The sequence below is a fragment of the Neofelis nebulosa genome, chromosome 15 (genome assembly GCF_028018385.1).
Source record: "Neofelis nebulosa isolate mNeoNeb1 chromosome 15, mNeoNeb1.pri, whole genome shotgun sequence".
Taxonomy (NCBI): domain Eukaryota; kingdom Metazoa; phylum Chordata; class Mammalia; order Carnivora; family Felidae; genus Neofelis; species Neofelis nebulosa.
This window is the reverse complement of record NC_080796.1, coordinates 75,662,822-75,676,446: the sequence shown is the minus strand read 5'-3', so window position 1 is coordinate 75,676,446 and position 13,625 is coordinate 75,662,822. Positions and strand designations below refer to the sequence as shown.

At 52.6% G+C, this 13,625-nt stretch overlaps 1 protein-coding gene across 1 annotated transcript in view; it reads left to right on the top strand.

Moving 5' to 3' along the window:
- Nucleotides 1-13,625, top strand: part of INTS3 (integrator complex subunit 3) — a 37,832-nt gene that overhangs the window by 16,778 nt on the left and 7,429 nt on the right. Inside the window, exons 6-20 of the mRNA XM_058702305.1 lie at nt 678-744; nt 3,116-3,260; nt 4,168-4,297; nt 5,578-5,675; nt 7,195-7,386; nt 8,326-8,413; nt 8,892-8,971; nt 9,354-9,445; nt 9,767-9,873; nt 10,560-10,679; nt 10,961-11,090; nt 11,837-11,891; nt 12,134-12,237; nt 13,057-13,101; nt 13,298-13,417. Of these exons, the coding sequence (XP_058558288.1) occupies nt 678-744; nt 3,116-3,260; nt 4,168-4,297; nt 5,578-5,675; nt 7,195-7,386; nt 8,326-8,413; nt 8,892-8,971; nt 9,354-9,445; nt 9,767-9,873; nt 10,560-10,679; nt 10,961-11,090; nt 11,837-11,891; nt 12,134-12,237; nt 13,057-13,101; nt 13,298-13,417 (1,573 nt within the window). The remainder of the gene's footprint in view (nt 1-677; nt 745-3,115; nt 3,261-4,167; nt 4,298-5,577; nt 5,676-7,194; nt 7,387-8,325; nt 8,414-8,891; nt 8,972-9,353; nt 9,446-9,766; nt 9,874-10,559; nt 10,680-10,960; nt 11,091-11,836; nt 11,892-12,133; nt 12,238-13,056; nt 13,102-13,297; nt 13,418-13,625) is intronic.

Genomic DNA, 13,625 nt, shown 5'->3' with positions numbered 1-13,625 from the left:
CATGAGCCATGAGATCACGACCCGAGCCGAAGTCGGGGCCCAACACTGACTTTTTAAATTAGGAAGGAGCAAGCATGATGGTGTGCTGGCTCCTTTACCTCCTGGTGTTTCCTTTCCTGGTTTGGTCTTCCTAAGTCTCCACTTCTCATCCTCGGACTTTGGTCTGGCATTGCCACATGTAATTTTGCCCCAGAAAGTTCCATAGCAAGCACAGAAGACCGTGGCCTGTCTTGTGCCTGAAACAAGAAACCCTTGGCCTGTGATGTGCCTGACTTGGTTTGGGACATCCTGATGCTGGATGGCCACTGTCACTGGCTGCCTGTATCTCAGGCCCTGTTTGAGATGTCACCCTTTCTTCCAACCAGGGGCTCTTCATGTCTCTGTCCTAGACATTCCCTTTCCAGGGTCAGAGTAGTCCCACTCCAACCCCCAGGTTATAGAAAAAAATAGCAGCTCTGGTTTCTGGAAAATTCTAGAACCTTCCCTTCCTTTCTCTGTGGAAGCAAAGGGGAAACTTCAAAGCATGACTGAACAGAAAGCAGGTGTTCCAACACTCAGAACCTCCATGATGGGATAGCAGTTAGGGATGGAGAAACAGGATGGGTGAAGAACTGTGTTGGATTAGTGGACTTGCTAATGAAAGCCATTCTCGTTGTTTTCTCCCCCTTTGAAATCAGGTGGAGATGTTACTGCAAAAAATATCTGGTTGGCAGAGAGTGTCCTGGATATCCTGACAGAGCAGAGGTAGAGTCTGCCATGATGGGTACAGGTGTGGGCGGCCTGAGAACACCTAGGGTTAGAGAGGGGGAGGGAGGGCAAATGGAGGAATCAAGGGTATGGTATGGCCCAGGGGATTAAGGGGTGGGGAAGAGGTCTTTGCCAAAACATCTCAGAGCCCAGGAAAAACTAGCTTCATCTGATAAGGGTTTATTTTTGATCCAGACCTCCTTGGAATGTTTATCTTTGGGGGGAGACATGGGAGAATGAGCTCAGCAGAGTGGGGCCAGCCAGCCACTCGGGCCTGGCAGGTACCCCTTTTCTCCCTTCTGAGGCTCTCCACCCAACAACCCCTGCTGTCTTGAGATGGGAGTGAGGAGGTAACGGGCCCAGGAATTCTGCTCAAGTTTGCACACAGGGCTGGGGGGCTGCGGTGGTAGAGGACGTAAGGGCGACACGCTGGGCTTCTGGCCAGTTCTTTCTTTTTCCCATCAAAGGACCAGAAATTTTATAAGGGCTGTTCCGTATTTGAACTTGTTGGGGGCAAGGCCTCCTCTTGGTCTTCTGTTGCTTGACTTCTGAGTCTGTTTTGTGTGAGGCCACCACAGTAGTCAAATGTCCATATTTCCTGTGGTTCAGAAGAACAGACTTCCTCCCTTATTCACACTTGTTCTGGGCACTGCCCCAGCGGAGAGCTGGGTCAGGTGCCGTGCAGCGCCACCTAGTGCCCTGGGCTGGGCTCTCCTCTGCGGCGGCTCCGGCTCGGGCACTTCCATTGGTGCTGATGCACAGCCTGGGAGATCCTAGCACTTTCTTGCAGGGTGTCTGTGCCTGTCTGGTGTCCTGGGTCCAGTGGTCTCACTTTCTTTTTCTCTTTATTACCCATCCCAGGACTCAGTTACATTCATCACCTTTGCTGACAGTCTTCCTAAATGATCGTTCTCATTTTGTTTCTGTTCTGGTACTGTAAAGCTGCATTTTCCTCATTTGGGCAGTTGGGAGCAGTCTCCGTGTACAGGTGTCACATAACTGCCCTACCTTTGCTCCTACCCCACAAAAACTCAAATCTTTTGGTGCAAGTGAGTCCCTAGATGTTTAAAACCATCTTCTTGGGATGCCTGGGTGGCCCAGTCGGTTTCAAGTGTCCAACTCTTGATTTCAGCTCAGTCATGATCTCACGGTTCTGAGATCGAGCCCAGTGTCAGGCTCTGTGCTGAGAGCACAGAGCCTGCTTGGGATTCTCTCCTCCCTCTGCCCCTCCCCCACTCACATGCGCACTGGCTCACTTGCTCTCTCAGAAACAAAACAAAACAAAACAAAGTCTTCTTCCACATCTCCCCTTCTCCCTCCTCCCCAAGTGTTTCTAGGGCCATGGAATTAACAGGTAGCACATGGGGGAGGGCCTCCCCATTGTCCTTGGATTCTGCGTTCACTCTCTGAAAGGAAAAGACCAGAGTCTTTTAATTAGGTGTCTTGAGCACTTTTCCGGAATCAGGATGTTGCCTGGTTGGCTTAATTAAACTTGTTTCTCTGGTTCCCTGGCTTCCAGCAGGGGTGCCAAAGGCCTTATAAGTACTTGCTTGAGGGAGATAGCTCCCAGTTTTGGCACTTTGAGACAGCATTGGAGTTTTTGTCCTCTCCCCACTGTCTTTCTACCCTTTTGAAAGCAGCAGGGAGCACATTACCCCCTTCCCCCAGGGAAATTTAAAAACTCCTGAGGAAATAGGCTTTGCCATCCAAAATCATGTTCTTCTTTTCAGATTATGATTTAGGGCAGGTACCTCATTGGGAGTGGGAGCAATGGCCAGAGAGCCAGGGAACCCTGTATGGCATGGAGGGCCGCTCATGGCAGGCACAGTGGCAGGGCTGACACAGTGAACCCTAAAACCGCCAGCGTTCTCAAGGTGTCTTAGCTTCTGGAGGTCCTCGTTCCACTCTGTAAGAACTGCTGGCTTTGGGACGCCTCTAGAACCTCTTTCCCCATTCTCTGGGCTGGATAGAAGCTTAGTTTAACCTCTGTCCCCAGTACCTCGCGTGGTGCTCGGCACATCCATGACAGGTGCTCAGTAAATGTTTGAACGAGTGCATCGGTGAGCAAGTATTTGATTGGAAGCTCCATAGTTATGTGAAAAAGAGAGACTGCTTTCAGTCAGCGCTTATCTCCATCGGGCACCTGGTAGAGTGGTAGGAGCTCGTCCCTACCTGAGCCAGTTGGTAGTCCGAGATGGGTCACGAGCAAATAGTCAAGAAATCAAAGATCCTCCTCCCAGTGTCAACCATTGGACGTTTCTGAGGCCCCAGAACCAAGTGTGGGCGTGAACTGGGAGGAGGAACAAGTCTGGACAGAGCGCAGATGCCCGGTGTTTCCTCCCCCACCCCCCCCACCCCCCTTCTGCAGGGAATGGGTGTTGAAGAGCAGCATCCTCATCGCCATGGCTGTTTACACGTACCTCCGCCTCATCGTCGACCACCACGGAACTGCCCAGCTCCAGGCCCTGCGGCAGAAGGAGGTGGACTTCTGCATGTCGCTGCTTCGCGAACGGGTGAGGGCTAAGACTGTGGGCACGTGAACCCTAGGATGGGACACCTGTGTAAGTTTTGTGAGCTGACCTAGGCTAGAGATGTCATTTTGGGGAGATGGGGATGGTTCAAGGCCTGGTGTTTCTCCATCGTTCCGAAACAGAGCAAGGGAGAAGGTGGGAATCTGCGTGCAGCAGCTCTGGCTCCAGGAACTGCTGTCCCTGGAGGAGGGATTTCCAGGCCCTCTTCATGGACACTGTTGTATACCACAGACCCCGGCTGCCCATTATTATGCAACCCCCCACACCTGGGTGATGGCTGTGGTCAAGTGGGATTATGAACTGTCCACTCCGAGATCTCCCAAGAGAGGTCCCAGAGCTCTGATCTCGAATGCAGTAGCCACTCCCCATATGTGGCAACTTAAAGTTAATCAAAATTAAATTTAAAATTGAGTTCCTTAGTTGAATTATCTACACACATTTCAAGTGCTCATTAGCCACCTGTGGCTGATGGTGACCCTTTTGGACAGCACAGAGATGGAGATCATTTCCATTACCATAGATTGTTCTGTTGGACAAGGGGAGTTTGGGGAAAGGTGTTTGGGGCTTAGCTTGCCTGTCCTGTCCTTTTGGAATTGTAGTCTCTCGATCTGGGTCAAAACCATCCTGGGAGGAGAGAGGAGTAGATTCATGTGGAAGTCAGCAGGGCTTCAGTAGTTACCAGTAACCTATCCTCCTTATGTCCATCCCCGGCTTCCAGCTCTCTCCCCCAAGCAGCTGGGAGCCAGTCCTTTGGTGCCAGAAGAAATCCTCTGGTCCCTTCGGCCCTCTTTCCTTCCTTCCCTAGAACGAGCTGCTTCTTGGTCCTCCCTGCAGCAGGTAAATTATCCGTGTTTTCATTCTCTCTCCTGTCCCCCCTCCCCTCATCAAGTTCATGGAATGTTTGATGATTGGCCGGGACCTCGTACGACTACTTCAGAATGTTGCCAGGATACCAGAATTTGAACTGCTTTGGAAAGATATTATCCATAACCCTCAGGCCTTAAGTCCTCAGTTCACAGGTAAGGAAGGGCCAGGGCATCCTGCCCTTGAGAGGTGGGAGTTCGGAGTATGTGCTGAGTGAATCAAGAGGGCAGAGGCTGGAGGATAGGAGAGGCTTTGGCAGCCAGAAATAGGGAGCTTGGGACAGGGCAGGCTTTGCCAAGTACAGCTGGATGTGGGGGTGGCAGAGGTCCAGAGCAATTCTTAGGGTTCCCAGACAGCCCCTGCCTAGCAGACTGCTGCTGCCATTGGTCCCAAGAAAAACTGAGGCAGAGCCGTGATCCTCCTCCTCCTCCTCCCCCTCCCCCTCCCCCTATAGCTCTTTGGCTTGGGAGGTGAGCTGATGGCCAGTTTCCAGGCTCACTGGGTCCAGCAGGGGAGTCAGAGGTCAGCTCGTGAGACTGAGTCAGCAGAGGGGCTGGGATTAGCCCTGTAAGAGAGTGCTTCTCCCCGGGATCAGTCTTGCCTCTGAATTCCAAGGATCCAGCCTAGCCAAAATTCTGTTCATGAGAGGGAGTCTTGTGTGCCTCTCCCTGACAAGGTCCTTTTGAAAGCTGTTTTCCCTTTTCAGGGTCCCTCCCCACCTCCAACACGCACGCATGTGCACATGGAAACAGTTGTCTGAGCCCTGGAGAGTCAGGAAAGAAGGGGAAGGTCCTGGTCCTCCTTTATATTGTATTGCTCTTATATCGGACATGTGTTGAGTTGTTTTGAGTGCTTACGTGTGCTAGACACGTGTGTTGATTCATTTAATCCTCAGGACAACGCTGTAAGATGGATATTTTACTTTCCATATTTACAGATAAAGAAAATGAGGCTCAAGGAGATTAAGTAATTTGCCCAAGGCCACACAGCTAGTGAGTGTCAGAGGCAGGATTTGGATCCAGGTCTGTCTTGACTGCAGAGCCCGTGCCTATACCACAACCACATTAATCCCAGGACCCAGGGATGGGACCATAAGGAGCAGAAAGAGAGGCTAGGGTTTCCCATGTTTTCCCCTAACTTTCCCACATGTTGCCAACTGGATATTGTGAGTAGGGGGCTCTGAACGGCCAGGAACAGAAAAGAAGTAATATATCTGGGTCCTGGGGATGGTGGTTGGTTGGAGCAGAACATTCAGATGCTGATTAGAGCCCCCACTTGTATCTGTGCTTGACCTCTCTTGGTCTGGTCTTAGAGTTTCCCCATGAGCAAGACCACTGGCCATAAGTACCTGGCCCAGGTTCCCCACCTGCCTTCTACTCCTTCTGGAAGGTCCTCAGGCTTCTCTCTTTTCTCTTCCCTTACATACTTGGTCCAGGTATCCTGCAGCTTCTTCAGTCCAGAACATCCCGAAAATTCCTGGCATGTCGTCTAACCCCAGATATGGAGACTAAGCTCCTCTTCATGACCTCCCGGGTAAGCTAATCTTTTGCAGCAGGAGCAGAAGCTGCAGGTTAGCTGGGCTTCTTCCTCCAGCCTGCAGATGCATTACCGTTGAGTGCTGGCTGGCAGAGTGGTGGCCAAGTGGGTACCCGATCTACCTGGCATTGGGCAGGTGCTATGAGCTGGGGATACAGTGTTCAGTAAAATAGGTATAGTTGGAGCTCTTGTGAAGCTTTCAGTCTATCTAAAACCATCGGTAAACCAAAAATTATACCCAAACTATGTAATTCACAAATGTGAAATGTGTGTAAAAGCGTATAGAGAGGTGTTCATTCTGGAAAACCCACCATTCCTATGGCCACATGTGAATTCTCAGGAAGAGCTTTGGCCTGGTGGTTTCCAAACATGGCTGAGTTCTAGCAGGATTGGGTGAGCAGCATGTTAAATATACATGTCCCAGGATCCCAGTCTCCCACATAATCTGATTGAGGAATCTATGTTTGTTTAACAGAGTTTCCAGGCAGCAGCTCCTCTACAGCCAGTCTGGAGTTGGGGAGCCTTCTGGCCTAGTCTACTTTTGGTTTCCTGAGTCATCCAGGAGAACCGCGCAGATCTGTGCTATCCCATGTAGTAGCCACCTTCGGGTTGCGGTTTAAATTAGTTAAAGCTAGGGCCACCTGGCTGGCTTAGTTGGTAGAGCATGTGACTCTTGATCTCAAGGTAGGGTCTTGAATTCAAGCCCCACGTTGAGCGTTGAGCGTAGGGATTACTAAAAATAAATGCCAAAAATAATTTAATAAGTAAATTAGTTAAAGCTAGGTAAAATAAAAGATTCCGTACCTCAGTTGTGGTTCAGTAGCCATCATCATTGCAGAAAATTCTATTGGACAGTGTTGGTCTAGACGTATCTTTCTTTTTAGCCTTTCTGCTCTCTGTTTTGGTTGAATTTGGGGAATAGAAGAGGAAAACCAGATTTCGGCTCTTACTCAGTGTTGCTATTTGTAACCACGTTAGAGTTTGACTGGGGGAAGGAATTGCTGCAAGAAGCTTTGGAGGGTCTGTGTACCTGGGATAGTGACCCTTTAGTCACTCGACATCAGAAAGCTTTTGGTCAGCTTTCTGTCAGGCTCAGTCCTTGTTCTCGAGGAACATTCCTTGCTGGCCACAAGGGGCTTGCGAAAATAAGAAAAGATAAGAAAAGTGCTTACAACTGGAGCCTCAGTGACTGGAACAGGAGGAAGGAACCGAAATCCAGCTGCAGTCACAGTTGGGGGCAATTGGGACATTAGGTTGGTGGCAGGAACGAAGGCAACCCTGGCACAAGATGTGAGTGAGGAAGGTTCTTGGCAACTTTTTTCAGTCAAGGAAGATTTAAATCAGCAAGTCTTCCTTTGGGAAGGAAGGTCTCTCCTGAGAAGAAAATGTGAGTTAGTGAATGAGTTGAAGCACAAGACGGAGGTGTAGGTCACGCCTAGTGTTGAGTGGTCCTCCCGTTCCTCCGCTCGAGACCCCGCCCTTCCTTCCAAGTTCCTCCAGCGCCCCCTTCCTCCAGGTGCGGTTCGGGCAACAGAAGCGCTACCAGGATTGGTTCCAGCGCCAGTACCTGTCAACCCCAGACAGTCAGTCTCTGCGCTGTGACCTCATTCGCTACATCTGTGGGGTTGTCCACCCTTCTAACGAAGTGCTGAGTTCAGATATCTTGCCCCGATGGGCCATCATCGGCTGGCTCCTGACAACGTGCACGGTGAGGGGCTGGGCTGTAGGGTGGAGGCTCTTGGGTGGTGAAGGGTCCTCGTCCCTTGAGTTTCCCATATTTCCTTGCTTCTTCCTGACTCTTGGCCTCCTGACCCTTACCCAGCAGTACCCCTTCCTTCACTTCTTCCCGCTGAGTGTCAGCCTTTGTCCTGCTTAGGTTTGTCCCTCTGGAAGTTGACTACACTCAGTATTTCCCATCTGGGTTTGTGGTTGGATAGGTTCTCTGTCTTTACTGCTGGTCCCCAAGCCCAGATTTCTGAGGCCTCCCTATCTTTACTTTTAGCTCCAAGAACCATATATGGTTACTCCTCTGAATGGCTCCTTCCTCAGATTCAAGGCTTGTCTCAGACCTTCACTTCCTAGGCTTTTGGCATCAGCTTTGGATACTTGTGCAAACCAGGGGAGCCATTTCTTTCTCAGCATGTTCCTGTCTGTTCCTTAGCTAGGGAAGCTCCAAACTGTCTACTCTCTGGCTTCTACCTTCTGACCTCTTCCAACAGAGTTCTCCTCCCCCTGTTGACTGGGTCCTCGGAATGTGCTGATTCAGACACAATCACAGGCTGTTCCTAGGGGTCCTTCAGCCGGGAATGTGCCCCAGGAGCCCAGGAGGGGGAGCCTAGGCCCTGGTCTGAGTGCTGTGTCAGCTAGGCCCCATCCTCCTTTTCTAGGAGCAGGGAGGTGTTCTTCTGGACAAACGAACGGGAACCCAGGCCAATCCCTGGCCCCTTGGTCGGTGAGACCATGGCCAGTCTCATTCGTATGCAGACTTGGGTGCCCCTCACCCCTGGAGGCTTCTGTCTGTCTCACTAGGAACTGAATTTATTTCTTAGATGCACAGCCATGTGAACCCTGGAGGCTGCCTTGCGCTTGTGCAGGAAAGGGAGCTGTTTGATGAAACCAGCCCTTCTTTCTCACCTCTCTCTTCCAGTCAAATGTCGCTGCCTCCAATGCCAAGCTGGCTTTGTTTTACGACTGGCTGTTCTTTAGCCCAGACAAGGATAGCATTATGAACATAGGTATGTGACTGGGAGCAGGCAACACCACCCCCATCTCCCAGGCCACTGCCTAGTCTCGGTGACGGTGGTCATAAACCTCAGGGCAGCGTCGGGGAGACAGCTTATCTGGGAGCAGTTCGATTGTTCCTCACCAGTGCGCCCTTGATGTAGAAGGAAGATGGCTTTTGTGAGGCCAAGCACTCACTCCCTCTCTTTTGCCCTAGAGCCTTATGCTTGGGGCTCCGGTGGAGTGGCCTAGGCAGAGAGCTGTGCTGCACCCTGCTTTTCCTCTCCCACCACCTCCCTCTTCTAAGCCGGATGCTGGACAAGGGAGATGAGGGCTAGGAGCTGTTTGGGGTTGTCTGCTTTTGGGTCTGCTCAATGGGAATAGGGGTAGGGATACAGCTCTCTGGAACTATTCCTATATTTTGATGCCTTGTTTCATGAAATTGAGGATAGACTACCTGAAGTGGGGACCCTTTAATTCTCCCTTCTCCAGAACCAGCCATCCTGGTCATGCACCACTCCATGAAGCCACACCCAGCCATTACTGCCACACTCCTGGACTTCATGTGCCGTGTAAGTGTGTGTCCCCTTCACCTTATAGGTTTTCCTAGTGCCCTTCATTGTGGGAGCAGCTGTAATCATAGGTCCTGCCCCCAAGTCAGTGAACACTCCCCTTCCCTATTCCCGCCATCTCCGGTGGGATCTTTCCATGTCTCCATGGGCTTTCTCGACTTCAAGGATAATGACTTAAGGTAGAATCTGGTCTCTCTGAGGCCAGGTCTAGTAAGAATTAACCATTGTAGCAGCTTGGAATGGTCAGGACCATTCCAGACCTTTCTGTAGTCATACTCCCCAGTGTCTTCTGATCAAAACTGAAGCAGCTTTTTAGATCTGGTTCAGCAGAACACTCTGGATGGCAAGTCATGTGCTCATTCTCCCCTCCCTTCCCTTCCAGATCATTCCCAACTTCTATCCACCTTTGGAGGGCCACGTGCGACAGGGTGTCTTCTCCTCCCTCAACCACATTGTGGAGAAACGGGTCTTGGCGTAAGAACTTCATGTGCCCATAGGCAGGTGGGAGGAAGGGTTGTTTTCTCTTGTGTCCCTAAGCCAGGCACATTCAGAAAGTGTCAGACCACTGCTGAGCCTTTTCTCTTGACCGTTAATAGAGCGTACCGGCTCTGCCTCAGACTGCTAGGAATATGTCCTCTTGACTCTTAGAGAAATTTCTGTCTTCCCATCATATCCCAAGGCTCTGAGTATGGCCCAGCTTTACTGGTTGGTCGTAGACCTCTCTCTCTAAGTGCACGCCGCATTAGAAGTGAGGAGCTGCAATGTGGACCTTCATTCGTGTCCCCCCCCCCCCAGGCATCTGGCTCCCCTGTTCGACAACCCCAAGTTGGATAAGGAGCTGCGGGCAATGCTGAGGGAGAAGTTCCCTGAGTTCTGCAGCTCACCCAGCCCTCCTGTGGAAGGTATGGAACCCTCCCTTCCGTCACCTGTTAGAGACGCCCAGGGCTCTCAGCCGTCTAGGGTGTCTCCCCAGTGTGGGTCTCCACCTCTGTGACTGTCCGGTTCAGGTTCTCCTTCCCCACTTTCTCTTTTGATGTGTTTATGTGTTGTCTTCTCTGGTTCTCCGTCTGTCTCATCCTCCCTGACTCTTGCCGACCTCTCTTGCTCCTCAGCGCCTGTTTCTTCTCTTACTAAATAGCCTCCCCTCCCCCTCCACAGGGAAGGCTTTGGTGGGATGTGTGTCTGCCTCCCCTCTCTCTGCGCCCCAGCCCCTGAGGACAGGGGTCATGTTGGGTCTCAGGTCTTGCTCCCAGTTACACACGCACACACCCTTTTGTGTTTGGGGGTGAGGCTGAAGCCAAGCAGAGCTTCTCAACTCGGTTTTGAAGCGAAGAGCCCTTGGGACTGTCCCTGGTCTCACCTATTTGCCGACACGAGCTAAGCACAGCAGTCTCTTCCCTTGCCATTCTTGCTCCTGGCAGAAACCCCTGCACATCGTGGAAGGTCGTGGGGACAAGAGGGTGTCCTTCCAGGGTCTGTCATGCCCTCAGGTCATGAACTCCCTGTAAGCCCACCTGCTCCCCAGCCTCCCCTTTCCAGGGTGTCAGCCATGTTAGGTCACAGGATGCCTTGTTTCTTTCCTCCCAAGTCAAACTTGAGGAGCCGGTTTCCGTGGAGATGGACAACCACATGTCAGACAAGGATGAGGGTTGCTACGACAACGCGGAGGCAGCCTTCAGTGACGACGAGGAGGACCTCAGCAGCAGAGGTGCGTGCGGCAGCGAAGGGGCTTGGGTGGTGTTGGCCCCGAGGGGACCAGGTGGCAGGAGCGGCCTGGCCTCTGTGGACTCGGCCCCCAAGTTAGTTGTGTTAGCAGGGTTACTAGACGGGACTCCAGGGCACGGAGCCCTGCCCTTGTTTTTTTCCTGAGCCTGGGTGTGCCCACATGCAGGGAATGACGCTGCGGGCCCCCTGCACACCCGGCGTGTGGGGCTGTCCCTGTGGCTGGTTTCTGGGCAAATGACTGCTTTCGTGAATTCCTCCCTCCAGGAAAGAAGAGGGAGTTCCGCTTCCATCCTATCAAGGAGACTGTCGTGGAGGAGCCAGTGGATATCACCCCGTATCTTGACCAACTGGATGAGTCCTTAAGGGACAAAGTGCTCCAGCTCCAGAAGGGGAGGTGGGTGCAGGTCCTGTCCTCAGGCTCGGGAGGCCGAGCCCCAGCCTCCTCCCTGGTACTGAGTGGGGTGCCCGGGCGTGGGGTCGGGGGCAGTGGGGGCTCCGGGGGTGTGCCTCCTGCTGTTAGGTTGTGAGGTTCCTCATTCCCCAGCACCTGTTTCTCGCTCCATGGTTTTGTTTTTGTTTTTTTTAATTTTTTTAATGTTTATTTATTTTGGGGGGAGAGAGTGCAAGTGGGGGAGGGGCAGAGGGAGAGGGAGACAGAATCCGAAGCAGGCTCCAGGCTCCGAGCGGTCAGCACAGAGCCTGACACGGGGCTCGAACCCACAAACTGTGAGATCATGACCTGAGTCGAAGTTGGATCCTTAACCAACTGAGCCCCCCAGGCACCCCAACTCCACAGGTTCTGGGGAGCCCCCGCTGGTGCCCCAACTCCACAGGTTCTAGGGAGCCCCCCCAGGTGCCCCAACACCACAGGTTCTGGGGAACCCCCCCAGGCACCCCAACTCCACAGGTTCCAGGGACAAGAGCCTCTGAGCACCAAAGCAGGATGGTGGGCATTTCCCTTCTCTTAGGGCCTCTGCCTGGACAGCAGTAAATTTTGCCCTAAAGCCTGCCCCCACCCACGCCTGGATTCACACAGGCCTCCTTTGTTTTGTCTGTGCGTGAGTGTGCTTTGCTGGGTGTGTGTCCTGCCCTCTGCTGTCATGTATGTCCCTGCGATTTCCTCTCCATCCCGCACTGCAGTGACACCGAGGCCCAGTGTGAGGTCATGCAGGAAATCGTGGACCAGGTTCTGGAGGTGAGGAGAACCGACCCCCCCCCCCCCCCCCGGCCAAGGAGGAAGCAGCCCAGCCCGCCCAGAGTAGAACTCCCCACCCGAGCATCTGACTCTTTCCTTCCCGTCTCCCACACAGGTCCCCTCTGGTGGGCAAGGGCCTGTTGGTCCTGGAGGTAGCAGCAGATGAGTGCAGTGGCTCTGGGTGGTGGGGCAGTAAGGCTTGGGTCAGGTGGTGAGAACCTTCCCCCTCTGTCCCCACCCAGGAAGACTTTGACTCGGAGCAGCTGTCCGTCCTTGCTTCCTGCCTGCAGGAACTCTTCAAAGCCCACTTCCGAGGGGAGGTGTTGCCTGAGGAGATCACTGAGGAGTAAGGCATCTCTCTCCTGACCCCTCCACCACCCACAGGCTTCTGGGAGCCAGAAGTGTGCTCTTGGAGCCCCAGTCCAGGAGGCATCTTGCTGTGGACTTGAGAGAAACCATCTCTTCACTTGTTTTGTTTGTTCGTTTTTAAATTTTATTTTCAAGTAATCTCTACACCCCTGTGTGGGGCTCAAACTTAAAACCCCAAGCCCAAGAATCATGTGCTCTGCCGACCAAGTCAGCCAAACGTCCCTCTCTTCACTTATTTTTAGTCTCAACGTGTGCCCGTTCACTTAAGGATTTCTTTTTGCCTGCTGAATGCAGAGCACGGGACAGTGGCCTCTAGCGCCTTTTCCTGGGTGCCCTGCTGCTGCTACTGAGCCCAGGGGCCCCAGCCCTTGCTGCTTTAGGTGGGATTGGACCCTTGCCTGGGTCTTCCCTGAAGGGCAGGAATCTCTTTTTTTTTTTTTTTTTTCTTTCTTATGTTCATTTATATCTGAGAGAGAGCACAAACCAGGGAGGGGCAGAGAGAGGGGGACAGCAGTGAGCCCAATGCAGGGCTTGAACCCACAAACTGTGAGATCACGACCTGAGCCAGAGTTGGACGTTTAATCGCCTGAGCCACTCAGGTGCCCCAGAAATCACATTTTCAATGACAGTCACAACGCAGACTGTGGTGCTTGTTAGGAACCTGTTTTCTCTGTAGCAGTAGGAAGTTAACCTTTGGTCAGGACAGGAGCGGGCTGGCATCTAGCCTCCATAACATCTGCCTGCAGCCCACCTTCTCCACTCGCGTGGACCCTTAGATGTCACCCCCCTCCTGCAGGTCCCTGGAGGAGTCTGTGGGAAAGCCTCTCTACCTAATATTTAGGTAAGGACCCAGCCGTCGGGGGCACTGCCGTGCTGTCATCCCTCTTCACCAGGCATATGCCTCTGTCCTGGGGTGATGGGTCTCCCTTTCCAGAAGGAAGGGGTTTGCAGGGGGCACAGACACGCCTCTCCAGAAGTTCCACAGGAGAGTCTGCCCACGTCAAGTTCTGTCCTTCCCTCCCGTCTGTCACATCCAGGAACCTGTGCCAGATGCAGGAGGACAACAGCAGCTTCTCTCTGCTTCTGGACCTCCTCTCCGAGCTGTATCAGAAACAGCCCAAGATTGGCTACCACCTGCTGTACTACCTGAGGGCCAGGTGGGTAGGGGCCTCCCCTGGGTGCGCTGACTCCCCCGCCGCAGCCGTCATCACCAGGGCCTTCTGTGTGTTTGGGTGTTCTCTGATAACAGCTTTAAAGTACATCATTCCGTGGGTTTAAGTATATTTGCAAAGTCATACTATTGCTATTGGTTACTTTAGAACACTTTCATCACCCCCAAGACAAATGTGTGTCCCACTTAGCAGT